This window comes from Sturnira hondurensis, unplaced genomic scaffold, assembly GCF_014824575.4.
Source record: "Sturnira hondurensis isolate 20B ecotype Veracruz unplaced genomic scaffold, ASM1482457v3 Scaffold0020374, whole genome shotgun sequence".
NCBI lineage: Eukaryota > Metazoa > Chordata > Mammalia > Chiroptera > Phyllostomidae > Sturnira > Sturnira hondurensis.
This window is the reverse complement of record NW_028093005.1, coordinates 687825-714485: the sequence shown is the minus strand read 5'-3', so window position 1 is coordinate 714485 and position 26661 is coordinate 687825. Positions and strand designations below refer to the sequence as shown.

At 39.7% G+C, this 26661-nt stretch overlaps 1 protein-coding gene across 4 annotated transcripts in view; it reads left to right on the top strand.

The window, feature by feature from the left end:
• ANKFY1 (ankyrin repeat and FYVE domain containing 1) overlaps positions 1 to 26661 on the top strand; it is an 84894-nt gene that overhangs the window by 33863 nt on the left and 24370 nt on the right. For 3 of the 4 annotated variants that reach the window (XM_037029604.1, XM_037029605.1, XM_037029606.1), the window contains 5 exons: positions 9666 to 9801; positions 16648 to 16771; positions 17863 to 18012; positions 19279 to 19444; positions 25629 to 25833. In XM_037029604.1, the coding sequence (XP_036885499.1) occupies positions 9666 to 9801; positions 16648 to 16771; positions 17863 to 18012; positions 19279 to 19444; positions 25629 to 25833 (781 nt within the window). The other variant, XM_037029607.1, reaches the window with a different exon arrangement.

Here is a 26661-nt window from a genome sequence, read left to right as displayed (position 1 = left end):
TCCATTGATGTGAGTCCCAGTTTCCTTCCCATCATTATTGGTTCCTTGTATATTTTCCTATATTTCATTTAGCATAGTCTTCATTTTTTCATCTAATTTGTCACCAAATTCAACCAGTTCTGTGAGCATACTGAGTACCAGTGCTTTGAACTGTGCGTCTGATAGGGTAGCTATCTCTTAGTTATATTTTTTCTGGAGCTCTGATCTCTTCTTTCATTTGGGCCTTTTTTTTTTTTTTTTTGGTCTTGATGTGCCTGTTACGTAGTGAGGGGCAGAGCCTTAGGTGTTTACCAGGGTGGGGCAGCCCACATCTCTGGGTTGTGAGGCTCTATGTGGGGGAGGGGTCTGAGAGGGAATAGGGCCGCTTGCTCCGCTCTCTGCTGATTTCAGTCCCTCCTGCCGCTTCCCCCAAGCAAACTGGGCCCTTCTGGTGCTAATTCCCTGGTGGGTGGGCTTGTGTACGTTCTAGGCCCCTGTGGGGTTTTCCAACAAACTCCTGTAAGGCTGGGAGTCTCTCCAGGCACCTCAGCCCCCACAGGTGTTTTCAGTTGGTGTTTTGGGGCTTTATTTCCTTGCAGATCCCCTGTGAGTTTCCTTGCACTGGGACCCTGGGTTGTGTGGTCTGTCTTGCTCCCCAGTTTCTCCTGGTTTATCTATGTGTGAATGTGGGACCACCCAGTCCACCAGCCACCCTGCTGCTGAACCCTTTCCTTCCTGGATCCCCGGCTCTGCCCCTCCTTCTAGTTGGTTGAATGTGTCTACTTTAACTCCTTGTTTGTTGGACTTCCTTACAGTTCAATTTTCTGTTGGTTCTGGTTTTTTTTGTTTTTTAATTAGTGTTGTCCTTGTTTTGGTTGTATGAGGAGGCACAGTGTGTCTACCTACACTTCCATCTTGGCCAGAAGTCCAACTCATTGATCTTGAGAGCAGCACTTTGAGGTAAGTACTATTGTTTATTCCCATTTTGTAGTTGAGGAAACTGTGAAGCACAGCAGTATTAAATAACTCACCCAAGGTCACAATATTAAGTGTCCCAGCTGGGCTTTGAACCCAGTCTGTTAGGCTGCAGTAGTCATGCCATTACCAATGCTGTGCTGCCTGTCACTTCTGGTTCCTTTTATGCTCAACTTCACTGAGGTATAAAGGAAGTGAAATAAATTGCCTATGTTACAAGTATACAATTTATCTCCCTAAAAGTTTCCTCATGGCTCTTTTTAATCCATCCTTTTTACTGTCTGTATCCACGGGTAAGCACTGATTTGCTTTCACTCATTGTAGGTTAGTTTGCACTTTCTAGACTTTTATAAAAATAGGATTATAGACCACATAATATCTTTTGTCTGCTTCATTTACTCAGCATAACGATTTTGAAATTCCTCCAAAGTGTCAGTATGTTGTTATGGTTTTAGTTGTTTGTTCTTTATTATTACTGAGTAGTAGTCTACATAGTAATATACCACAGTTTGTTTTTTCATTTACCTCTTGTGGACATTTATATTTTTCTTAGTTTTTGGCTATTACAAATAAAATTACTATGCTCGATTATGCATATGTCTTTGTGTAGGCATGTGTTTTCATTTCTCCTGAGTGAGTATTTGGGAGTGACTACTTCAGAAACCGTGAAACCTTCAAAATGGACGAGCCATCTTACATCCCCACCAGCAGTGTGTGTAAGAGTTCAGTGGTGCCTCGTCCGCACTGACCCTTGGCGTGGTTAGCTGGTTTTTTCATTTATTATTTTAGCCATTCTAATGGGTGTGGAGGGCATTGTGGTTTTATTTTACATTCCTTTGATGACAAATACTGTTGAACATCGTTTAATGTGTTATTATTGACTATTTGTGTATCTTCATTTGTGAAGTGTCTGTTCCCATCTTTTGCCGTATTAAAATTGTGTTGTTGTCTTAATTTTGAAATTTTGAGTTCTGTATATCATCTGGATACAAGTCGTGTGTCTGAAAGGAAGCATTCTTGCTTTGTTCCTGGTCTCAGGGAAACAATGAGATCGTAATCTTAACATATAGACATTAGTTGTAGGTTTTTCATAGATGTGGTTTATCAGTTTGAGTATTCCTAGTTTTTTTGAACATATGAATTGGTTTTGAATTTTGTCAAACACTGTTTTGTGTATATTGAAATGATTGTATCCTTTTTTTCCTTTATACTATTAGTATAGTGAATTAATTTTTTAAATATTAAATTAAACTTGTACTCCTGGGAAAAATCCTATATAGTTATTACGTTATCCTTTTTATATATGTTGTTGGATCCTAATTGCCACTACTTTGTTAAAGATTTTTACATTGGTAAAAATTGGTAATTGGTAATTACCAGTTACATTGGTAATCTTGAGGGATGCTGATGTGTAATGTTCTTTTTTGTAAAAAAAACTTTGTCAAGTTTTGCTGTTAGGGTTATATAGGCCTCATACAATGAGTTCAGCCATGATCCCTCATTCTCCATTTCCTGAAAAAGCTTTGTAAGATTGGAGTATTTGTATTCCTTGAATGTTTGATAGAATTCATTGCTGAAATCATCAGAGCCTAGAGTTTTCATCTGGGGAAGGTTTATGGTAGGTTTCTTCTGTAGGTATAGAGATGTTCAAAATCTTTTATTGTGTCCATTTCACCTAATTATTGAATTTGTATAAAGTTTGTCATTTTCTCTTTTTAGCCTTTTAATGTCTATAGCAGCAACTTCTTTTTTATTCCTGGTATTGGTTACTCATGCTCTCTCTTTTTCCTGATCAGTCTTGTTAGAAGTTTATCAGTTTTATTGATCTTTTCAAGGAATCAACTTTTGGCTTTGTTAAAGTTCTCTTTCTGTTTTCTATATTATTGATTTCTGCCTTTTCTTTTACTTACTTTGGATTTATTTTACTTTTTTCCTGATTTCTTAGGGTGAAACCTTAGATAATTAAGGTAGTTTTTTTCTAAGTTTCTCTAAGCACTGCTCTAGCTGCATCCTGCCAATTTTGATATGTTGTGTTTTCATTGTCATTTAGTTCACAGTATATATTTCAATTTTCCTTGGGGTTTCTTTTTTGGCCTATGAATTAGGTAGAGGTATGTTGCTTGATTTCCATATATTTGGGATTTTTCTAGATATTTTATTGCTACTGATTTCTAATTTAATTCTGTTATTGTCAGAGAACACATTTTATATGATTTTAATGCTTTTAAATTTATTAAGACTTTTTATGGCTCAGTGATTTATCTTGGTGAATACATATATGTATACTTGAAAGTATATTTGAAGTTGTTGAATGTAGTGTTCTGCTTCTTTTTAAAAAGATTTTATTGAATTATTTTTAGAGAGAGGAGAAGAGAAGGACAGATCAAGAAACATTGATATGTTGCTTCTTGCACGCTCCCACCTGGGGACCTGGCCTGCAACCCACGCATGAGCCCTGACTGGGAATCGAACTGGACCTTCCAGTTTGCAGGCTGGCACTCATCCCCCTGAGCCACACCAGCCAGGGTGGACGTAGTGGTCTTTAAATGTTATTTAGACCAAGGTGTTTGATAATATTGTTCAGACCTCGTGTATATTATTGTTCTTTTATGACCAGTTCTGTCAGTTTTTTAAAGGTGGGTGTTAACATCTATAATTTCAGGATTATCAAGTTCTCCCTTTAATTCTGTCAGTTTTTGCTTCATTTATTTTGGGCCTATGTCCTTATGCAGATACACATTTCATAATTATTACAACTTCATGATGAATTACGACTTTTATCATTTTGAAATGAAAATTTTTATATTTGGTAATACTTTGTCTTAAAGTCTCTTTTACCTGATATTAAACAATCACTCCAGCCTTCATATATGTACTATTTGCATGACATATCTTTTTCTATTTGTGTACTTTCAACTTATCTATGACTTTATATTTGAAATGCATTCCTAGTAGCCAGCATTTAGTAAGGTCTTGCTTTTTAAAAATCTTTTCTTTTTAATTGGAGTTTTATAGACTATTAATAACGTGATTATTTTTTAAGGCTACCATTTTATTTGTTTTCTGTTTGTCCTCTTTTTTTTTAAATGTTCTCATTTTATTGCCTTCTTTGGGTTAATTTTAATATTTAGATTTATCTGTTTACTTTGTATCACAGTGTATCTCTCTGCATTATTGTTTAGTGGGTCGTCTAGGGCAAAGTTCCTCAACCTCAGTGCTGTTGCTATTTGGGGCTAGATACTTCTTTGTTGTGGGAGATGTCCTGTGAGTTGTGGGGTATTGGGCAGTATCCCTGGCACTGGATGCCAATAGCACTCCCCCAGTTTTGACAACCAGAAGTATTTCCAGGCATTGACAGATGCCCCTGGGGAGGCAAAATCAGCCCTGGTTGAGAACCAGTCCTCTGTATGTCTAATATATTTGTAGTCTAACATCTGTGTGTACTATATCATGTAAAACATAAAAAGTTTGCAACCATATAGGTCCCTTTAACACCTTTGTCACTGACCGTTATGCCATCGTTATCATGTATTACATGTATGTATATTGAAAATCCTACTAATGTTATCAGTTTTGCTCTTACCAGTCGTACTTACCTTAGCAAGCCGAAGAGAATAAAAAATCATTTATATTTACTGAAATATTTCCATTTTGGTTGTTCTTCCTTCATTCTTCCAAAATCCAGCTTTCCTTCTGATACCATTTCCCTCCAACCTGAAAGACTTGACTTCCTTTAGCATTTCCTATTGGCTAAATCTGCTAGTGACAAATTGTCTTCCTTCATCTGAGGATGTCTGTATTTTGCCTTCATTTCTAAAGGATATTTTCTCTGTAAACCTGAGTTGACAGTTCTATTTTTAGCATTTTGAAGATGTTCTACTGTGTTCTGATCTCTGTAGTTTCTGATAAGAACTCTGTAGTCATGGGCATCTTTCACCTGTGTACGACGGTCGTTTTTCTCTAGTTGCTTTCAGTTCAGTAATGTTACCTATATTCACATTGTTGTGCAGCCAAGCTCCAGAACTTTTTCCTTTTACAGACTTGGAGCTATTCACCCTTTGAACAGCAACTCCCCGTTTCCTCCCTATTCCTAGCCCCTGGCAACTAATATTCCACTTTCGGTTTCTGTGAACTGGAGGGCTTTAATTACTTCATACAAGTGAAATCATACAGTATTTATCTGTTTGTGACTGGTTTATTTTACTTAATATAGTGTCCTCAAGGTTCATCCATGTTGTGTGTGTCAGAATCTTTTTAAGGCTGAATAACATTCCATTTCATGTATATACCACAATTTGTTTATCCATAGACCCACTGATGGACATTTGCGTTGCTTCCACATGTTGGCTCTTGTGAATAATGCTGCTCTGAATTTGGGTGTGCAAATATCTTTTCAAGATCCTGCTTTCAGTTTGGGGGGGTGTATATCCAGAGGTGGAATTGCTGGATTATATAATTATTGTATTTAAATTTTTTTGAAATACTGTTTTTTGTAGGGACTGTACCATTTTATGTTTTCACCAGCAGTGCACAGGGTTTCGGGTTCTCCACATCATCACCAACACTTACTATTTTCTGGTGTGTTTTTTTATTTGGACAATGGTTAATCTAGTAGGTGTGAGGCTAGACATGTGTCTAGGTACAATTTTATTCTTGTTTGGAGGTCCTAGATCTTGAATCTAAAAATACATGTCTGTCACCGAATTTGGAAAGTTCTTGACCATAATTTCTCCAGATAGTTTTCATCTTCAACCTCTTTCTTTTCTCCTTCTGAGGCTTCAGTGAACACATGCTGTAAACCTCTGTTACTCTCCCACAAATCTCCTTACAACTCTTTTTTTCTCCCAGTCTTTTTTCTGTCTGTTCTTTAGATAGGATAATTCCTATCGATTTGTTCTCAAGTTTAGACTTTCCATTGCCAATGTCATTCTGCTTTTGAATCCATTGTCTGAGTTTTTATAACATATATTGTAATTTTCATTTCTATAATTTCTGCTTGTGCTTTTTTTAGTTTATGTGCCGTACATTTCTATCTCTTAACTTCAGGTGTGTTTTCTTCACCTTCTGGAGCAGCGTCACCTTTCAAGTCTTCGAGAATCCTGCGTCTGGGCCATCTTGGGGTTGGACTGTGTCACTTGTCTTTTCCTCTGAGAAATGGTCATGTTTTTCTGACTATCTTTTTTTATATTAAATGATTTTAGATTATATCCTGGACATTGTGATTATGTTATATGGACTCTGGGTCCTGGATAATCCTGTGGAAACTGTTGGCTCTCTTTAGGTTCAGACTGCAAATTCTGCTTCACCTTCTGTGGGTAGTGGTTCAGATATCACTTCAGCTCTTCCAGCTGGGCTTGAGACTATTCTGTGCACGGGTAGCTAGACGTGCGCCAGAGTCCTCTGTAGATTCACGTACGGAATGAGGGGGCCTCCTTCTCGCTCCTCTTCCTGTTTCATTTGGCCAGAAAGATGGAGTTTTAGGCATCCTCATTGTAACAGCTACAGAGAAAAAAAAATCTGGAAACTCATCCACTGTGATAGCTTCTTTAAATTTTTCCTGCCTATACAATTGAGCTGCTTTTGTTTACTTTTTAGAATCTTCAGGTAGGTGTTTTTCTGTACTCTGTCTAGAGTTTTTAGCTATAAACAGTTAAAGTAGGATGGGTTGTTACATTGTGATAACAGAATTAGAACCTTTATCCTTTAAATTTTTTTGTTGTGGATTATTTAGAAGTATGGTTTGGGGGTTATTTTTATTTTTATGAAGTTATATTTAAGGGTGCAGCCTTAAGTTTACTAAAGAGGGTGTTTTTACTGGTAAAAGATACAATCTGTCATGAGTTTTTAATTTTATGAGTCAAAAACTTCGGTAAAGTAAGTGAAGAAAAAATAGTTGGAAACTCAAAGACAATTTAATTAAATCAGAGTCATACATAGTAGGAGATTCAAAATACCTTTCTCAGCTTTTGACGGATTAAACAGGATATAAGTAACAAAATTAATTTCTTCAGTGTGCTTCATTTATGGTTAATTAAATGCAGATAAGTTTATTCTCATTTTTTCAAATGTCTTGTAAAACATTTGTTTAAAATCAGATTAAAACAACAATAACAACAAAAGCCTCGGCTACATAAACAATCTCAATTTCTCCAAAATGTGAGTGTGTGTGTGTCTTGGTCTACAGGGAAGTCGGACGTTTGGGTGTTCTGTTTCTTCTCATCCTTGCAGTCTCTAGCCAGCATGTGTGGTGGGCCTTGAGGGGGGTGCTGCTGCCAGCAGCAGCTACACATGCCTGTTGTGGAGGTCCGCTGGTGGCACTGCTCAGAGTGTGCTTCTTCTAAAGGTGACTCCTGGTCTATGGGGCCATCTGACTCTTACTGGCTTAAGTACACATTGGAAGTAGACTGTGTGTTGCCTAACAGTTTACAGTTGGAAGCACACATCTCCCCCTGGTTCAGTGTTCTCTGCCCACCTTATACCACTGGCTGATTAGTGTAAGTCTCAAAATAGAGTTATTCTCAGTATATTTTGGAGATTAAGGGACGAGTCAAAGCAGGAGTGGGAATGCTTGGAGATCACTCGAATCTTATTTTCTTTGAAATTGTGGGGCTTTCCAGGAAACTCCTACTGGTTGTAGTTTTGAAAAAAATTATTTAGGTTTTGGTTTATCAGTTGTACAAATCAAGTTTATTGGTTTGGACAATTTGAGGGAGGATTATTAAAGGAAACCAGACAGATTTTAAAACAGAATTAAAGAGACTACCAACAGAGAAGACGTTTGAATGTGGTGATGTTGGGGACTCGGTTGTCATCAGGATTAGCTACGTTTCCAAGATAAGGCTCTGTGAGAGGGATAGTGTACCCAGTTTTGGCGTTTGGGTGACTGGACGAATCGTGTGACTTACATATTTGTTTTTTTTTCATTAAGAGACCACTGAGGTATTAAACCCAATTTACAAAGCTAGCTTTGAAATTCATCCTACTTCTAAGATTTTACTCTGTATACCTTAGATTAGTTGAAGTATTTCGTCAACCTCATTTTTTAAATAAATCTAGTAAGAATGTTGTCTGATTTTAAAATGTTTCTCTCAAAACATTTAAAAGTGCTATTATTTCATTTCTGGGTAAGAAAGAAAAGAAAATAATAAGCCTTAACATAATCACTGTCAGCACCTTGGTGTATTTTCTTTCCCAGTTTCTTTTTTAACGCCTTTGGTTTTTTATTGTTTAATATTTGGCTTTTTTATCTCCCACTATAGATAGTTGAAAGAAAAGAGGTTAATAAGAGCTCATCGGTTGTTGCCCAATTACTTAGTAAGATGTTACTGGTCCATGTTGCACCTTTCCCAGACCATCAAGATTAGAGCGTAGTTTCCTAAACCAGAGGAAGTCATCAGCATCGCATGGGGACTTGCGGAGACACCAGTGCTGGGCCCTGCTGCCAGAGCTCTGGGCTGGGTCTGAGAAGAAGAATTTCGGAAAAGCTCCCAGAGGATGCTGATTCTGCTAGCCTGGGACAGAACCACGGGTGTCGACCACAGTTTTAGGTGGCCCTCTAATCACCATCGTTAGTTAAGAGTTGACTCTAGTTGAAATCATCGTTTTGATATTTTGTACTGTGATTTTTATCTGGAGCGTCTCCCAAAGTTGCCATACTCTTTAACTTAAAAAGTATTAACTAATATATGTTCATTAAATAAAAATCTGGGGAAAATAAACTAAAAGAAAAATTATTATGAATTTCATAAGGGTTAGTGTTTTAGTGTATATTCATCTGATCCCTCAATAGACAGACAGACAGATAAACAGTCAGTCTGCCTAAGGCCATTTACCACACTGAATGTCCTTGATTCTGGAATTCTAAACAGGGTCAGACCTGGTTAGTTCTTGTTTTGGAGACAAACACAGAACTTTATATGTGTGGGGGTGTGTGTGTGTATACTCATACATGCATATATATATATACACAAATAGAGCTAACAAAAATGGTATATAATGTATTTTTAGCCTACTTTTTAAACCTATGTCCTAAACATCTTCACATGCCAAATATAGATGTAAAAAATTTTAATTGATGCAGTATTTCCAGTGTGTGAATATATTGTGATTTATTTAATTTGTTCAAGTTTGTTACTGAAAGCAATACTGTATTGACTATCTCGGTACATGTATTTCTTCATATTTGCTCAGTTATTTTCTTAGGATAGTACTCTACATATATAGCTGCTGTGTAAAAAAGATTATGAACTTTTAAGACTGCTAGTCTGAGAGAAAAAATCTATTCTAGTTTAAATTTGTATTTAGTTATTGGTAAGATTTATTGGCCATTTTAATTTATCTTTGTGAATTACCTATTCATATCTGTTGCCTGTTTTTCATTGTATGTTCATCCTTTTTTGCGAGATCTTTTTATTAAAATGTAAACTCTTTGTCATATGTTTAAAATATTTTCCCCCAAGGGTTTTTTTTACTTATATTTTTAACAGGTTCATTTCCCCCACCTACCACCTTTTGCAAAAGTCTTAACACTTTTCTGGTGTCAGATGCTGCCCAGAATGCTTACTCCCCATTTTTAATTGCTGCGTGATATTTCTTTTGAGTTGGGTGTACCAAAATATACTTTAGTAGCCTCAAATTTTAGGGGTCCTCAAGAGGGCTTCAGTGTCATCAGTGCTTTGTTTTCAGTTTCCCTACTTTCTTTCCTTAACCAGATGCTAATCCTGAGGTGACAATGACAATGCTTCGTTGGATCTATACGGATGAGTTGGAGTTCAGAGAAGATGATGTGTTCCTGACTGAGCTGATGAAGCTAGCTAATCGGTTTCAGCTCCAGCTCCTTAGGGAGAGGCAAGTCACAGCAGATATATTCAAGCACCTCAGATGGTGGTGGCTGAGCTTTAATTATGCCAAGCTCTGGGAAAACAGCTTCTCCTGCTAATGTAAATAACTTTTGCAAGGTGTTCTTTTAAAGGCTGTAGTGGGGGGAGAGAATTTTATCTCCCTTGTTCTGTGTTATCTTGGAAGTTAAAGTTTGCTAAAGCTTTTAGATACTCTTTTTTTCCTGCACTGGTTTATTACCTGAGATTATACAATTTTGTGAATTGATACACTGAATAAGAATAATGTAATCCAGTATCCAAACTCTCAACTTTCCCTCTTATTCCTTTTCCTTTGATATTTTTTGTCCTTTTTATCTTTTGTTTTTAATTTTTTAAACATTTTTTTAGAGAGGGGAAAGAGAGGGAGAGAAACATCAATGTGTGGCTGCCTCTCAAATGCACCCCACTGGGGACCTACCTGGCTTGCAACCCAGGCATGTGCTTTAGACTGGAAATTGAACTGGCGACCCCTTTGTTTTGTAGGCCAGCACTCAACCACTGAGCCACACCAGCCAGAGCTGACATTTTATTTTACTTTCTGATCTACTGCTTGAATGAAGTTCTTGGTCATAACTCTGTTTGTTCGAAACACATTAATACCTAAATTAACACACGAGGGTATGGCTCAATACATTTCTGAGATCCTACTTCAGTTGTCACTGCTGTTTAGGTTCCCAAAGAGATAGCTTGCCATGTTCTTTATATTGCCTTTTATTTCTGTTGCTCTCCCAAGTTGGCCTTTCAGAGTAATAGAAAACAAAACATTCACCAAATATCAGGCACCCTTTAGTTTCTTTTGGAGATGTGGCCCTTGTCAGTCAGCTTGGTTGATGGAGCTTATTTTTACGACATTTTGTGACCTTTTGTATTCTCCTGGGTGTGTAAAGGAAGGGCTTTGCTCCTGAGTGGGTGAAGGGATAGTCTTAGCCATTAAGAGACACTCCACCCTGTGCTGTGTTGCCCCTAGAGAGCTAAGAGAGACCTTGCTTACTGTTTTCCGTGGGGGGCTGATGTCTCCCTGGGGAGCGGAGGGTGGCCCCTTGTGTCCCTCGTGAGTCAGTACACAAGCTACTCCAAACTGTCTATGATTGATGTGCGCTTGAGTACATTGGAATACCTAAATCCAATAGCTAAGAAAAAACCGGAGTAGGTCTAGGATTTGTAAGCACATGAGGCTTTAGGTTAGTAAAGCTAACTTTACTGTCCGGGCCTTTCAGTTAACTCTTTCGTTTGTTTGTGTGAATGTTTGAACCATCTGAGAGTGAAATGACGATGCATTTAATTAGATTGAATGTGATTTATATCTTTTCCCCCCCAAATTTCCTGAGCTTTCTGCCACTGACCTTGTCAAACTTACTTATAAATTAAATTGCTTTGATAAAAATGCCTTAGGGTTGGAGTAGTTTAGATAATTATAACCTGTGTAATGGATTCTTTAATAAAAATGCTTGTTGTTTATTGACTGATTAGGCTTCCTAACTATCAACGTTACCAGGCTCTGTTTTGTATTGTTGGATGTGGGCATTAAGTTGTCTTGTCAGGGCTATGTTAAGAGCTGGTTGGAGTGGAAAATACCCAGGAGTGAATTCAAGTGTTGGCTTTTAAAGATCACAGAGTGCCCCCTGCTGTCTTGCAGGAGAAATTACACATTTGAGATGATGAGTAAAAGGGTCCTGACACAAATTACACACACAGACAAATGTGTGCAGTTAAATATGAAGTTGATGTTTCTCATTTTTGTAATGTAGGGATCTTGGTGGTCTGGGAATGCTATCATCAATTTTATGAAAAGGAAATTGTTTTTGTGTTATTAGGAAAATACTCTTTAAAAACAATAATTAGTAGTGTATGCTAAAATTTGACTATTAAAATAGCAATTTTTTCCTTTTTTATAAAATCCATGCTCAATATATGGTATTTAGAAAATGTAGGATGTATAAAGAAGAAAACCAGGTCATCTATAACTCAGCGAATATTAGCTGTTTGTTGTTTATCTTTGCAGTAATTTTTTGTCTGTCATTTAGACACATGGGAATGATACCAAAACTAGACAGGAATTTGTGGGACACAAATACACATTTGATTTTGTATTTAAAAAATTAGGTTTATTGTTTTTGTGCATCTATGTCTTTCTTGTACTGTAATTAAGAACATATTAACAAAATTTCTTCAGAAAAGTTAGTCTGTTTTGCTATTTTTTGAAGAGAAGGTATGAACTGAGAATTTGAATTTTAAAATAAGATTACATGGCTACTTCTGGCCAAGATGGAGGCGTAGGTAGACACACTGTGCCTCCTCACACAACCAAAAGAACAACAACAATTTAAAAACAAAAAACAACCAGAACTGACAGAAAAATTGAACTGTATGGAAGTCAGACAACCAAAAAGTTGAAGAAACATTCATCTAGACTGGTAGGAGGAGCAGAGACAGGCAGCTGGGCAGAGAGGACTGGTGGCCAGGCCAGGGCTGAAGGATGGGGCATGCAAGACAGCAGCTGGTGGATCCAGCAAGGTGGCGGATTGCGGACTGGATGGCCCCACATTTGCGAGCAGATAAACCAGAAAAAAACACTGGGGGGTGTTGAAACAGATTGTGCGACCCAGGGTTCCAGCACAGGGGAAATAAAGCCTCAAACCTTTGATTGAAAACATCCATGGGGGTTGAGGCAGCTGGAGAAACTTCCAGCCTCACAGGAGAGCTCATTGAAGAGACCCACAGGGTCCTAGAACATACAGAAGCCCACCCATCCCGGAACCAGCACCAGAAGAGTCCACTTTGCTTGTGCATAGTGGGGGAAGTAACTGAAATCCGCCAGAGAGCAGAGCAAGCAGCACTGTTCCCTCTCAGACCCCTCCCCCACATACAGCCTCACAATCCAGAGATGTGGGCTGCCCCACCCTAGTAAACACCTAAGGCTCTGCCCCTCACTGTGTAACATCAAGACAAAAAATAAAGGCTCAAATGAAAGAACAGATCAGAGCTCCAGAAAAAAAATACAACTAAGCAATGAAGAGATATCCACCCTATCAGATGCACAGTTCAAAGTACTGGTGATCAGGATGCTCACAGAATTAGTTGGATTTGGTGACAAATTAGATGAAAAAATGAAGGCTATGCTAAGTGAAATAAAGGAAAATATGTACAGGGAACCAATAGTAATGGGAAGGAAACTGGGACTCACATCAATGGAGTGGACCAGAAGGAAGAAAACAAGAATTCAGAAAAATGAGGAGAGGCTTAGGAACCTCCAGGACATCTTTAAATGTCCCAACATCCGGATTATAGGGGTACCAGAAGAGGAAGAGGAACAGCCACAAGTGGAAAACTTATTTGAACAAATAATAAAGGAGAACCTCCCCAGTCTGGCAAAGGAAATAGACTTCCAGGAAACCCAGGAAGCTCAGAGAGTCCCAAAGAAGGTGGACCCAAGGAGGAACACACCAAGGCACATCATAATTACATTAGCCAAGATGAAAATGAAGGAGAGAATCCTAGAAGCAGCGAGAGAAAAGGAGACAGTTAACCTACAAAGGAGTTCCCATCAGACTGTCAGTGGATTTCTCAAAAGAGACCTTACAGGCAAGAAGGAGCTGGAAAGAAGTATTCCAAGTCATGAGAGACAAGGACCTACATCCAAGATTGCTCTATCCAGCAAAGCTTTCATTTAGAATGGAAGGACAGATAAAGTGTTTCTCAAATAAGGTCAGGTTAAAGGAGTTCATCATCACCAAGCCCTTATATGAAATGTTAAAAGGATTTATCTAAGAAAAAGATAAATATGAACAGTAAAATGACAGCAAACTCACAATGATTAACAACCACACCTAAAACAAAAACAAAAGCAAACTAAGCAAGCAACTAGAACAGAACCACCAAAATGAAGATCACATGGAGGGTTATCAACAGGGGAGTGGGAGAGGGAGAGAGCAGGGAAAGGTACAGAGAATAAGTAGCATAGATGGTAGGTAGAAAATAGGAAGGGGGGAGGGTAAGAATAGTATAGGAAATGTAGAAGCCAAAGAATTTATATGTATGACCCATGGACATGAACTAAATTAGGGGGAGAATGTGGGTGGGAGGGGGTGTACAGGGTGGAGGGGAGTGAAGGGTAAAAATGGGACAACTCTAATAGCATAATCAAAATATATTTTAAAAATTAAAAAATAAGATTACATGTTCTTCAGTTGTATAAATCATGTCCATTAGTATTTATAGCTCATCCAAATAGTGAATGACACTCTGGGGATCCCAGAGTTTAGTGGAAATGAAGTGCCTGCCAGTTATAACAAAATATCTGTCCTCAGGAAACATAGTAACTGTCTTGGTTTAATGTCTCTTGGCAGTAGAAAGGAAGAGAATGGGATTTTCAGACTCATTAAGCATTGTCTGTAAATGTGCTTGTAAAGTGGCCTACAAAGGTTAGTCAGTCCTCCCTGAGATTATACCGTGTGTCAGGACCCTAGGGTGGCAAGACTATGGACACTTGTCATTTCAAAAGCGGTAGAAGTTTTATATATATCTAAAAAGAGGACTTCTGTTCTGGAATGCCCTGACTTCATAGCCAGGGTCAGAATGACTTCCTTAAACATTGCTCCGGTGTGGTAGGAGTTTGTGGTAGGAGTGGTTAAGACAGGTAGACAGGAGGCTAAAAAATGTAACTGTTACTCATTATTATAGTAAGTTATTTAGATATTGTATCAATTTGATTTAGAAGTGTCACTGGGAGTGATGCTTCTTTACAGGGAGGCATCTATGTTACTTAAAAAAGCATTTAGCCCTGGCTGGGTGGTTCAGTTGGTTGGAGTGTTGTCCCATTCACCAAAAGGTTGCAGGTTCAATTCCTGATCAAGACACTACTTCAGTTACAGCTTTGATCCCCAGTCTGGGCACATATAGGAGGCAGCCGGTCATATGTTTCTCACTCTGGTGCTTCTTTCTCCCTCCCTCCCTCCCTCCCTCCTTCCCTCACCACCCGCCTTCTCCTCTCTCTAAAATCAATTTAAAAAACATAGGTGAGGATTAAAAAAACTTTTGAGCATTTAAGTATAAATGCTTAAATAAATTTAGGTGCCTACATTTACAGCTTGATGGGGAAATGACTGAGATTATTCTTGCTCCTAGCATAAGGTCTTATTTGTGAGATTTTCAAAGTTTGTTCCTCATTCTTCTCAGGTCTTTCCTGTGACTCTCTTTTCTTCCCCCGTCTCCCACTCTCCCGTGGTCTTTCTCCACTTCTATTAACTAAACCTCACCTGATAAAATAGGGAATTACCTGCCAGTCGGTCCGTTACTCTTATTTATAATAGTACTGAAACCCATTCATGTTAGGTATTAAGCATCTTCGTTGAGATGGGCCTCAGACATATGAGCATACCTGTTATGTACCTTATACTGTACCAAGTTTGTATAGTTTTATCTTGAAAAACACAGATCCTCCAAACAGAGTATTTACAGAGGAGGAGATAGGGACACAGAGGGTTTGTGTAATCTGGCCTCTAAACTTCAGTGGATCTCAAACTCAGGTCTTTCTTATCTTGCAGTCTATTTTGTTCTCGTTACTACATTCTGCCCTTATGATCAGATAAGGGTTTTTTGTGGGGGCTGTGGAACAGAGGAAGCAGTGATGGGGTGTCCGCAAATACCCCTAATACTATATTTGGTCTCTCTACTGTCTTTGGAAGTGAACCTGATTTGGAGGGAAATATACAGGCAAGGGAGATGGAAGGATCATGCCACCAGCCTCCTTCCTCCCAGGCTCTGTTCTGTGGAGGCTCACTAAGGTTTCCAGTTCTGGGTACTGGAAGCCCCAGTCTTCCGGCGCTGCGTCTTCTAGGCTGGGGTTTGTGCCTGTTTTGTGCTGCCAGAGACCCGTTTGCCTGTGTGTCACCCTCTCTTCTCTGATGTAGTTGTTCTCTTGTCAGTTCTCTTGGCAGTGATTATTGTTGGTACTGTTGTTACTGGGTTTTATGGGCTATCTATCCATTGCAGCTTTATCTTGGTGTACTGTGGTTTTTACTAACACAGTTGTTTCTATACGTGATAGATTTCAAATATATTTTAAGATTTTATTTATTTATCTTTAGCGGGAAAGGGAAGGAAAGAGGGAGAGAAATATCAATGTATGGTTGACTCTCATGCGTCCCCTGCTGGGACCTGGCCTGCAACCCAGGCATGTGCCCTGACTGGGAATCAAACCGTGATCCTTTGGTTCGCAGGCCTGCACTCAGTCCACTGAGCTACACCAGCCAGGGATGATAGATTTTTTTAAATGGATTTTTTAAAAACAACCTTATTGAGTTACAATTCACGTAACAAGTAGTTTACCTTTGGGAGGTGTTTTAAGGGCCCATCAGTGGAGGGAGGCTCCCAGCCGGCTCTCCGGGGCTGTTGTTAAGCCACACTGATTGCGTGAGAGTCGTGCTAGTGGGCACAGCAGTTGTGTCCCAGGAGTTTAAACATCAAAGGTCTAAACTTGGCCCGTCGTGTGTTCGATTTAGCAGTGGTCCGTGTATATGATCTGTGAATTTCATGTGATTACTTCTAAGGCAGTTGAGGGATTATGCATAACATGTATTTACATTTTATTTGGGTTCTGACCAGAAAGAATAAACAGTATAACTTCAGAATGAAATTCCAGTACTTTCACAATATGGTTGCTCAACTATAACTTATTCATAACTACTTTGCTTAATTTTACACTTGAGTGTTATTTGGAATAGCCACCATACACAGATTATTTATTGGTTTGGTTTGTTAATTTATGAATATGTTTGTCCTAATAATGTTGTTCATCATTTATACTCTCTTGTAGATGTGAGAAGGGTGTTATGTCTCTGGTGAATGTCAGGAACTGTATTCGCTTCTATCAGACTGCGGAGGAACTGAATGCCAGCACCCTGATGAATTATTGTGCGGAAATTATTGCAAGTCATTGGGTGAGTGGGAGTGAGGGTGTGGACAAAGCACCCTCACTGGAGGTCAGAAGGCCTGAGCGTGAGACCTAGTTCCTGGCAGATTACCTCGCTGGAGCATGTTTCCTCTTACTGCAAAATTGAAGGGGAAGTTGTGAGATTCTTTTTGGCTCAAAAAGTCTTGTAGTTCTGATTTCAGAGTAGAGGGCAGGTAGCTCAGGTCAAAAAAAGAACCTTAGAATGAAGGTCACCTTCCATCTGCAGAAGGGGAGGCCAGGAGCCCTGGGAGCAGCTGCTGCCGCGGGGCCAGCAAGCTGGCAGTGCTTGGCATTTCCATTTCAGGGGCTTTCCCTGTGCTTTCTCCATCCTGCGGAGAGCACTGTTAAATCTGGGTTTTCCTTTCTTGTTGGCTTTCATCATAAAAAACAGATTTTGTATTTCTGTGTTTTATTGTCTGTTTTGCATTTTTTTTAAGTTACAGCTAGTGCTGTATTTTATAACCTAGTTTCTGCAAATTATTTGGTGTTCAACAACATTGTGAACAAAAGTGTCTAAAAGAATTGAGTTTTAAAGAATCGAAACAGGAATGGTGACCTTTCTGCTAAAATAGATATAAATTTAGAGATCTGCAATAGCAGATCAATTGTGACTCAACAGAGTGAATTGCTTGTGGAGGCTCCAGTTAATCCTGGAATTGCCATCTCTGTAGGGGTGGGAAAAAGGACTGTGTTCACTCGTGGAGGGCCCCTCGGGGCTGCGTCCTTGAGGCTGTCAGTGTTGCCTGTGCTGTATGGTCTCACCAGAGGCACAGCAATGCTGTGGTAAAGAATACAGGCTTGGGAGGTGGGCCTCTTGGCTCTGGAGGCCATCTCAGCCATTGGTCACTGTGTGAACCTGGGCAACTTACTTAGCCTCTTTATGCTTTACTTCAGCTATAAAATGGAAATGGTAGCAGTACCTGACTTGTAGGGTTTGTGCGAGGATTAAATGAGGTGGGAAATACTAAGCCCTTTAAAGTAGTATCAGACAGTTCTAAGGGCTTCTTAGCGAGTGTCACTTGCTATTGTTACGTTCATTCATTCTGTTCTGCTTTTCACTATCTTTTAAATCCTTAGGATGACTTACGAAAAGAGGACTTCAGCAGCATGAGTGCTCAGCTGTTGTACAAAATGATCAAATCCAAGACTGAGTACCCCTTACATAAAGCTATCAAAGTGGAGAGAGAAGATGTGGTCTTCCTTTACCTAATTGAAATGGATTCACAGGTACTGTGTCTGGTTTGGTTTGGTTTTTTCCCCCCGTTTTTCATGCCCTTTCCCCAAACTGTACTTCGCTTGTTTTCTCTAATGCTCTTCATTTCCTCTGAGCCATTCATTATTGGTACAGTTTTTAGTGCAGTGTTTCTACTAGTCATTTGTTCAAGGCAATCTGAGCCTTTCTGTCTTGCTCCTCAGAACCCTTCCAGCCTCTGCCCATTGCTCAATTCCAGAGCCGCTTCCACGTTTTCAGGTAGTTGTTGCACAATCCAGCTCCTAGATACCAAAATTGTTCTAGTTTTCTTTTGCTGCTGTAAGAAATTGCCATGAAACTAATGGCTTAAAACAACGCGTATTTATTTTCTTGCAGTTTTGTGGGTTGGTAGTCTGGTATGAGGTGTCGGCAGGCTGCACTCTTTCCTAGAGGCTCTAGGGGAGAACCCTGATCATCCGGGTTGTAGGCAGGATTCAGTTCCTTGTGACCAAAGGACCAACGTCCTGACTTTCTTGCTGGCTACAAGTTGAGCTACAAGCTAGTTTCAGCTGCTAGAGGCTATCGCGTTCCCCAGCTCATGGCCACCTTCTCCCATTCACAGCCAGCAATGGTGGATCAAGTTCTGGTCATGTCACATCTCTCTGACCCACTCTCCTGCTTCTCTTGCTCGTTTTTAAGGGCTCGTGTGATTTGATAGACTGGGCTCTGCTGGACCACCTCAAGGTCCTTAATCACATCTGCAAAGTGTCTTTTATCCATGTAAGGTGACATACAGGTTCTGGGGATTAGGACACGGATGTCTCTGGGACTGTTATTCTGCCTGCCACACTACCTTAGAAGAAATGCAGTTACTTTTGACAGATAGGGGAGTAGTATGTTTTATCCTTGGGTGTCCAGTGTTGGGGGAGACATTAAACTGCTAGAGGGGATTAAGTAGTTAAGCCATGGTTTTTCTTGGAAAAAAACAGCCGTGTACCCTCAGGTGCTCCGAGCCTCTGCCCTGGCACTCGTGTTCCTGCAGTGCCCCCGAGCGCTGCTGCACTAGTGTTGCCTGCCCTGGTGTTCACACGGGCTCTGTGATTCCCCGTTCATTCAGGCCTCCCTGAGAGGCATGTGCCCTGAGGAGTCCTAGAGAAGTTTGCCAATTCCATTGAATTTGGGGAATGAGCTAAATTTTGACATTTTCGTAAGAGACGATATTTAAGAATCAGGGTGGGAGAGATTATAATCAGTTGAATCCTCTACTGGCTGGGTGCTAATTTACAAATTTATCTATGCAGCTCCCTGGGAAGCTGAATGAACTGGACCATAATGGAGATCTCGCCTTAGACCTAGCTCTTTCACGGCGACTAGAGAGTATTGCCACCACGCTGGTTAGTCACAAAGCTGACGTGGACATGGTAGATAAGAATGGCTGGAGCTTGTTACATAAAGGAATCCAAAGAGGTAGGAAGAAGTGTATTTTATTTTTTTCTCTGCAGACAATTTTACTTACATCCAGGTAATTTTTGAAGATGCTTTGACCCTGTTCCACAGTTGGTAAAGGCTTCTTGAGTCTGTACTCAGGGGCTACTTGACTTGGAATTTGTGATCAGCGGGTCAGGGAGGGACTGCTGAACTGCTGCCTGTGCCTTGTTGGTTAGATTTCTTCCTGGTGCTGGCGGGGCCCTGGAAGAAAGGATAGAGAAGTACCTTTTGCTTGTAAGCCATTAATTTGCTTTTCAAGATCTTTCTCCAGGAAGTGTGCTAGGAAGACTTTACTTGTAACAGTTACTATAAGAGAGGGACAGTGTCTAAACCACAAATGTTTAAACATTCTTGGATTCAGAGTTGTCTTCTCTTCTGTCATGGCAAAGTGATTGAGGTTCATTCTGTTTTTATAGTTATAAGCAAGAACTATAAATTGTAGCTATGTTTTTGGTACACCGTCATTAGTAGTGGGAGGAATATGGAAGTGATAGAATTAAGATCAGAACACCTTAAACTTAATCAATTTACTTTTCAAGGAAAAAAAGTATGTCTTTTTTGACTTTGTTTTGTTTTTCCCATGACCTTATTAATTCTCAAGTCCCAAGTGGACCCTGCCTGCCTCTGCTCCGCAGTTTGGTCGGGTGGGAGCTGTCTAGAGGCAGCATTCCATTGTGGACTGAAAACTTTCAAAAATGACAAAGCCTTAATTTTGTAGAGGGATAGAGGACTTGCTTGAAGTAATTGGCCATTTGTTTGTTTACGTGTGGACATCAAAGAGTGTGCCAGCTCCCCCATGCCTTACTCGTGCTTATGGACCCTTTCACTCTGCATTATTGCAGTGTTATTGTCTCTGCTACACTTCTGTCGTTCACAGATTGCTTTTAATGGGTAGAATGTAGTTATTTCAAATACAGTTCTGTTGCATCTGTGGCTTTGCCCTGTTTGGGGAAAGATTTTTAGTAATATAAATATCCCTCTAAGCCATGTGCTAGAGTGTTAAGCTTGCTGGCTAATGGAAAGGAAAAATGTGTTCATCATTGGGAAGGAAATCCTTAGAGTACATCAGTGTCAAAAGCAGACGCATTTTTCCCAAGCACCACTATGCGTCGTGCAAAGCCATTGGCTGCTTAGCACTGGGTGTGTGTTCAGTGGGGAGCATTACCACCATACAGGGAATTATTCTTTCCCATACCGTTTAGTGTCTGGGATGTTTATTTTGGAAACAAATAGACATGTTACTAAAAAAACAACCTCAGAATTATGTTTCTTTCCTCTTAGGGAGTTAAATTCTTATGTGTGATGAAAAACATCTTTGATGAGTTATTAAATATTTTGGTGATTGCTTAGTTACAGGAATTGCCAAGAATTGGTGATGCATTCTTGATGCTTATTTTCAGATGATTTAATTTTCCACTCCGAATTTATCAGTTGCCTACAAGTCTGTAGATTACAGTGTGGGTAAACTTGATTGCTGCTAATTTGGAGGGTGTGGCACAGTGTAGTAGACACAGCACTGGTGTTGGAGCTTGAATGGACCACGGTGTGAATCCCGACTCATTGGACAGCTCACTTAACCACTCAGGTCTCCCTTTCCTCATCGTAAAGTGGGACTCATTGCTCTACTGGTTGTTGGGAGGATGAGAGTCTGTGTTGGCAGCACACCTCACACAGGGACTGCATGTGGCAGGGTCAGCCCGTGGATCTCACTTTAGCCCTATGGTGGAGTGTCACAACCAGCTCCATTCCTGTAGGAAGTTTTTTCACTTTTCCTTCTTCAACTAGAGCTGTTATCCTTTAAGTTCATTATAATAAGAGTGAAGATCTTTCATACATGAGATTTAAGAATGTTTCTGGACATGTATTAGACTCTATAAACAAAGTAGTTAGTGATCACTCAAATAACCAAGTACACAGATCAGTTTGTGTGGAGAACGCAGTAGGCACCCAGTGTCTGTGGGTGAGTCCGCAGGCGGTGTATGCATGGCTAGAGGGAAGGCATCTCTTCTGATTAGCCACGTGTGGGCAAGATGGTGAATCCTTGCTTTTAAAAAAATCTAGTTCTTCTTGTGCTGGTTTTCCTCAACAGCTGACATCAATCAATGTGTCTCTTAAATAGGATGCTCCTGTCTAATTGTTTGTAGATTTGCAAATTATGCCACTAATGGGCACAGCATAAGACACAGTTTGTATTAATTAAGTAGTGAAAGTTACTGGCTGTTCCAAAACTTCCATCATGAAGCTGTAGTAAAAGAAAAAAAATTGAATGTGGGATTTTTTAATATTAACTCTGTTGGTAGGAATATTTTTATGTGGACAAGTCATTATAATAATGCCTCATTTACCTGACAGTGTCGTGAATGAGGGGATTAAGTAACTGAAACATTTAAATACCAGTTTTAATTTTAGCTGGTTTTTATGGAAATCTTTCTAAAGTTTATTAGAAGTTATCATATTGACAGGAACTTTATAAGTGGTCCTTTTGGTGTTTTCTGTTCCCTCCCTTTGTTCTGCTCTTTTGTTGTCAGTTGTCTTTTTTCTCTAGGTTTTGTACCTGTGGGCTGACTTTCTTTTAGTGTAAAACATCATAAATTTTCCATTTCCAATATTTCCTTAGTAACTTTTGGGGGTCCATAGGTATATGTACATACATATGTTTAAGTAAAAAAGCCAAAAACAAACCCCCAAACTTTGGTTCTTGTTAAATCTAATCTAAAAGCTATAATTCTTTTAAGAGAGTTCAAATACAGAAAATGTTTATTACACCTTCCACCTGAATCCAGGAGTTGAAAGGTTGTACCCTTATTTCTGTGTGTAGTATTTACCCAGTTTGTCTTCTGTATGTGTGATTTATGAGGTTTTTCATTAATTTACATTTTTTGTCTTTACTATCTATTTACCTCTTAATATGGATATATGACAACCTTAAAGGTAATGGAACCATATTCCACCTCCTTCCCAGTATCTTATATATTGTATTATTTATTTGAAAGTTCTTTGTCTTTTTTTTTTAAGATTTTATTTATTTATTTATCTTTGGAGGGGAAGGAGAGAGGGAGAGAAACATCAATGTATGGTTGCCTTTCATGCGTCCCCTGCTGGGAGTTGGCCTGCAGGGAACCAGCCTGCAACCCAGGCATGTGCCCTGACTGGGAATCGAACCACGATCCTCTGGTTCGTAGGCCTGTGCTCAATCCACTGAGCTACACCAGCCAGGGCTGAAAGTTCTTTGTCTTAATAACTCTAAATTTTCTTTCCACTTTCAGAATGTAAGTAGCTTTCTCTAGGATATTTTATTCTCTTGCTAATGTGTTGTTTTTGCATAACAAATTATGCAAAATAACACTCTCCCAGTCTGAATCTCTGTGGGGACTATTCATACTACATTAGAGCCCCACTGAGGACCCCACTGGGTGTGGATATCCATGTACGGAGAGCAATGGCAGACTCAGCCTGATCCCCTGATATGCATGTTACCTGGCGCTTTCAGAGCTCTGCCGACACCCTGTTGTAAAGAACTCTGAGCTTTGGTCCTTTGCACATGATGTTGGTAAAGATTGCATCTTCCGCCCTGACTGGTGTGACTCAGTGGATTGAGCGCTGGCCTGCGAACCACACGATTGCAGTTCGATTCCCAGTCAGGGCACATGCCTAGGTTGCAGGCCAGTTCCCAGCAGGGGACTCAGAGAGGCAACCATTCATTGATATTTCTCTCCTTCTCTCCTTCCCTTCCCCTCTAAGGATAAACAAATAAAATCTTTAAAAAAAAAGATTGCATGTTCCCCCACCCCCTAAGAAAAAATTGGGGGCAGAAGAGAGAGAATATTTCAGAATGTGTTAATTAGAGAAGTCTTAAGTTACCTCAAGTCATAATTAATTGGAATTAGAGCCAATCTGTAAAGTGGAACTTAATAGCCTTGACTGGTCAATTAATTTTCTTCCCAAACATTGCCCTGGTGCCTGTTTTGTATAAGACAGCGAATACAAAAACAAATCAGACGTGGACTAATCAGCACTTGAGGGTCCTGTGGTGGGTTAGCCACCTCAGTGCCAGAGCTCACATTCTCCGGCAAGGTGGTCCCTTGGAAGAGAGTACAGAGCACATGAAAGTGTTGAAAACCAGATGATTTTGAAATTCCATGTTCACTGAAGACCAGGTGAAACCCATACATTCCGTGAAGATGAGTATAGGAATATCGATAACAGATTTGAGTTTGGCCACTCCTGAAATTGTAAGCCTCATTCTGGATCTTTAGACTACCTAAGTAGAGTTGAAGAAAATGAGACAATTGCAAGATAAAAAAAGAAAAACTCTTACCAGTGACTTTAAGGGAAAATTATTACCTGGAAATTGTGACTCAAAGGAGTGTGTCTACAACATGAACAGAATTAGAAACAGATGAAAGTTTCCTCATGCAAAGACAAAACAGGTCAACCTTGGAAAGAGCATCGTTGCTTATAATTAATATTTTGAATAAGTTCCAAAGCACCTTTAGCAACCTGGCATTCATCCCAAGACCTCCAGTGAATTTAAGAAGTACAATCAACAATCATGGGACCAGCAAACCAACCTGGGAGGTTACTGTGCATTTGGGGGATCTTCCAGCTAAAGAAGGGTGTGATTTGCAAGAAATTAATCCTGTATAAACCTTGGCAAAATGGGGACGGAATCTACGGAAAGTACCTCTCAATCCCAGATGAACTCTTGGGATGACCGAGATGTGTACTCCGGCACACCCACCAGTCAGACAGGTAGACTGTCAAAGGGTGGCTGAGTCTGATTTGAGAGACTGCGCAGCTGTGAGCTTGTTGGGCTACGTGGAGGCCATTGGAGGAAACTGCTACTTCCCCCCCTGCTGAAGTGTCTCAGCGCAGGCACTGTGCGTTTATAGCTGGATGATCTCTGTTGATAGTTTATTATCTTATGATGCATTGTCATCCTTGCCTTATTTTCTTAAGAAATGTTAATTTTATGTATAGTGATTTATGCATATTTTAAATTATAAATTGAACTAAATCTAAGGAAGATCGAACTTTAAGTAATCTTACAACAAACTTAATTGCTTAATCCCTATCATCCTCCAAGTTACCTTGACAAGATACTTTAACTGGTTTCATACAAGTATTTATAACATTAAATTGCCACTTGTTAGATAGCTTGGTTCTGAATTTAACCATGTATTCACAGAACCAACCTAGAGTCAGCTATTCTTTGCTAGTCTATGATAAGATGTTCAGAGAATTATATGCCTTTAATATTTTTTAAGCCAGTCAAATTGAGTAGTGGGAGGTTGTTTTCCAACTTTAGTGACACTAACTTTAGTTGAGTTCTGATAACCCACTACCATTGGACCAGCCCCTTTAATATCTTTAGGTAAACTTAGTTCTTGGCCTTTTGTCAGGATGTCAGGGTAGTTCTTTTCCCTCATACAAAACGCTAAATAGGCAAAAGTGGTAGCCTGAACTGTTGAAGCCATTCGATTTTTTGTAAGTTACTCAGTTTCAATTTGATACCTGATAGTTCTGGTTAGCCTCTTCTACCTGTAATACACTAAGAATTAGAAAGCTTTGATTTTTACATCCAGTTAATTTACCACGTGAATTTTTTGTATCTGTTAATGTGTACAGATTGTTTATTCAGATATTCAGCTGTAAACTTGTTAAGGCTATTATGTTTGCATGTAATGAGATTGAGAAAAAAAAGAATCATTATAATCACAATGAATAAATCAGACATAGTCTTCCTCTGAAGAGGAACCTGTAGGCAAATGCAGCAGGTAGAAGGCATGTGTGGCTTACATATAGACTGGGGAGGGAATGAGAGGGAGATAAGTTCTTTGGGGGAGAAATCTTGGAACCCCTTTTGGGAATTGATGAACAGGAGAAGCTTTTGAAGGACAGGAACCCAGTATACTTAAATAGTGAAGTGATTCTGAGGTGAGGGGACAGGACCGGTATCACGGAGTCAGAAATGGAACGAAGCCTTTTGAATTCAAGAATGTGATTCTGTGATCTCGATGCTGAGTTCCCACCTGTAGGTGTCCTGAGAGGTTCTGCTTCAGACACACCCAGTTGTTCTCTTAGTCTTTTTGAGGCGTTAGCCAGAATAGCTTGCCCTGGGTATTGTCCTATGTGACCATTTCTTTTATTATTTCTTTTCCAGGAGATGTCTTTGCTTCCACTTTCCTCATTAAGAATGGGGCCCTTGTCAATGCTGCTACCTTGGGTGCACAGGAGACACCGTTGCACCTGGTAGCATTGTACAGTCCCAGGAAACACTCGGCAGATGTGATGTCTGCAATGGCACAGATTGCAGAGGCCCTCCTGCAGGCTGGTGCCAACCCTAACATGCAGGACAGCAAGGGCAGGTAGGTTGGGGGTCCGACAGACTGTTCTTAGCACCATTCCCAGAGTGTTCTTTTATGGTGACGTGTAACTGGCGGACAGGGACTTCGTGTTATTTAGTTTGGCATTATTCCATCTGATTTTTATTAAAGGCACAAACATTGATTTGTTATGCAAATGAGAGACATGACTAAGGCCAGAGGCATTTGGGGAAACCATTTCCATCCTGAGTAACTGAGGTCCTTGGATTTTTAAGCCATTTCTGTCATCATCACAGTGATCATCTAGTTCAGGTCCTCCAACAGAACCTTCTTAGAGTTGCTTGGGTAAACTGAAGAAGTGGAGCACACCTTTTTGAGGCAGTCGGCTGTATTTCTGGGAGGTCTAATTATTGGGAAGTTCTCTGTATTAAACCCAGTTCTGCCTTCTTGTAAATACTCCACTTTGGACAACTCCATCTGCATGGCTTGTCATTTCTTCCACAGCACTGCCCTTTGCATATTTGTTAGGAGCAGTTGTGTCCTTTTGCCCCTTCCCAGAAATACTTAGTTGAGGATTCCTTGTGGTTTAGAATCTAAGAAAGGGCTGCTTGTCTTTAGTACAGCTGTGTGGGAGGCAGTGAGGGGGAGTGAAGCCACCTGAATCACCAACAAGTTGGACTCACTTTGCACTATAGCAGCTCAGTATTTTGTACTTTGAAACCCTTTCAAAAATAAGAAAAGAGTTTGGTGAAGTTCGAATAGGAAGATAGATTTATATGATGGATGAAATACTTAAATAAGATGGATCTCCATGAATTGTCAATATCATGTGATGGTTATTTTACTACCCCCAAATAATTACATTCTTTT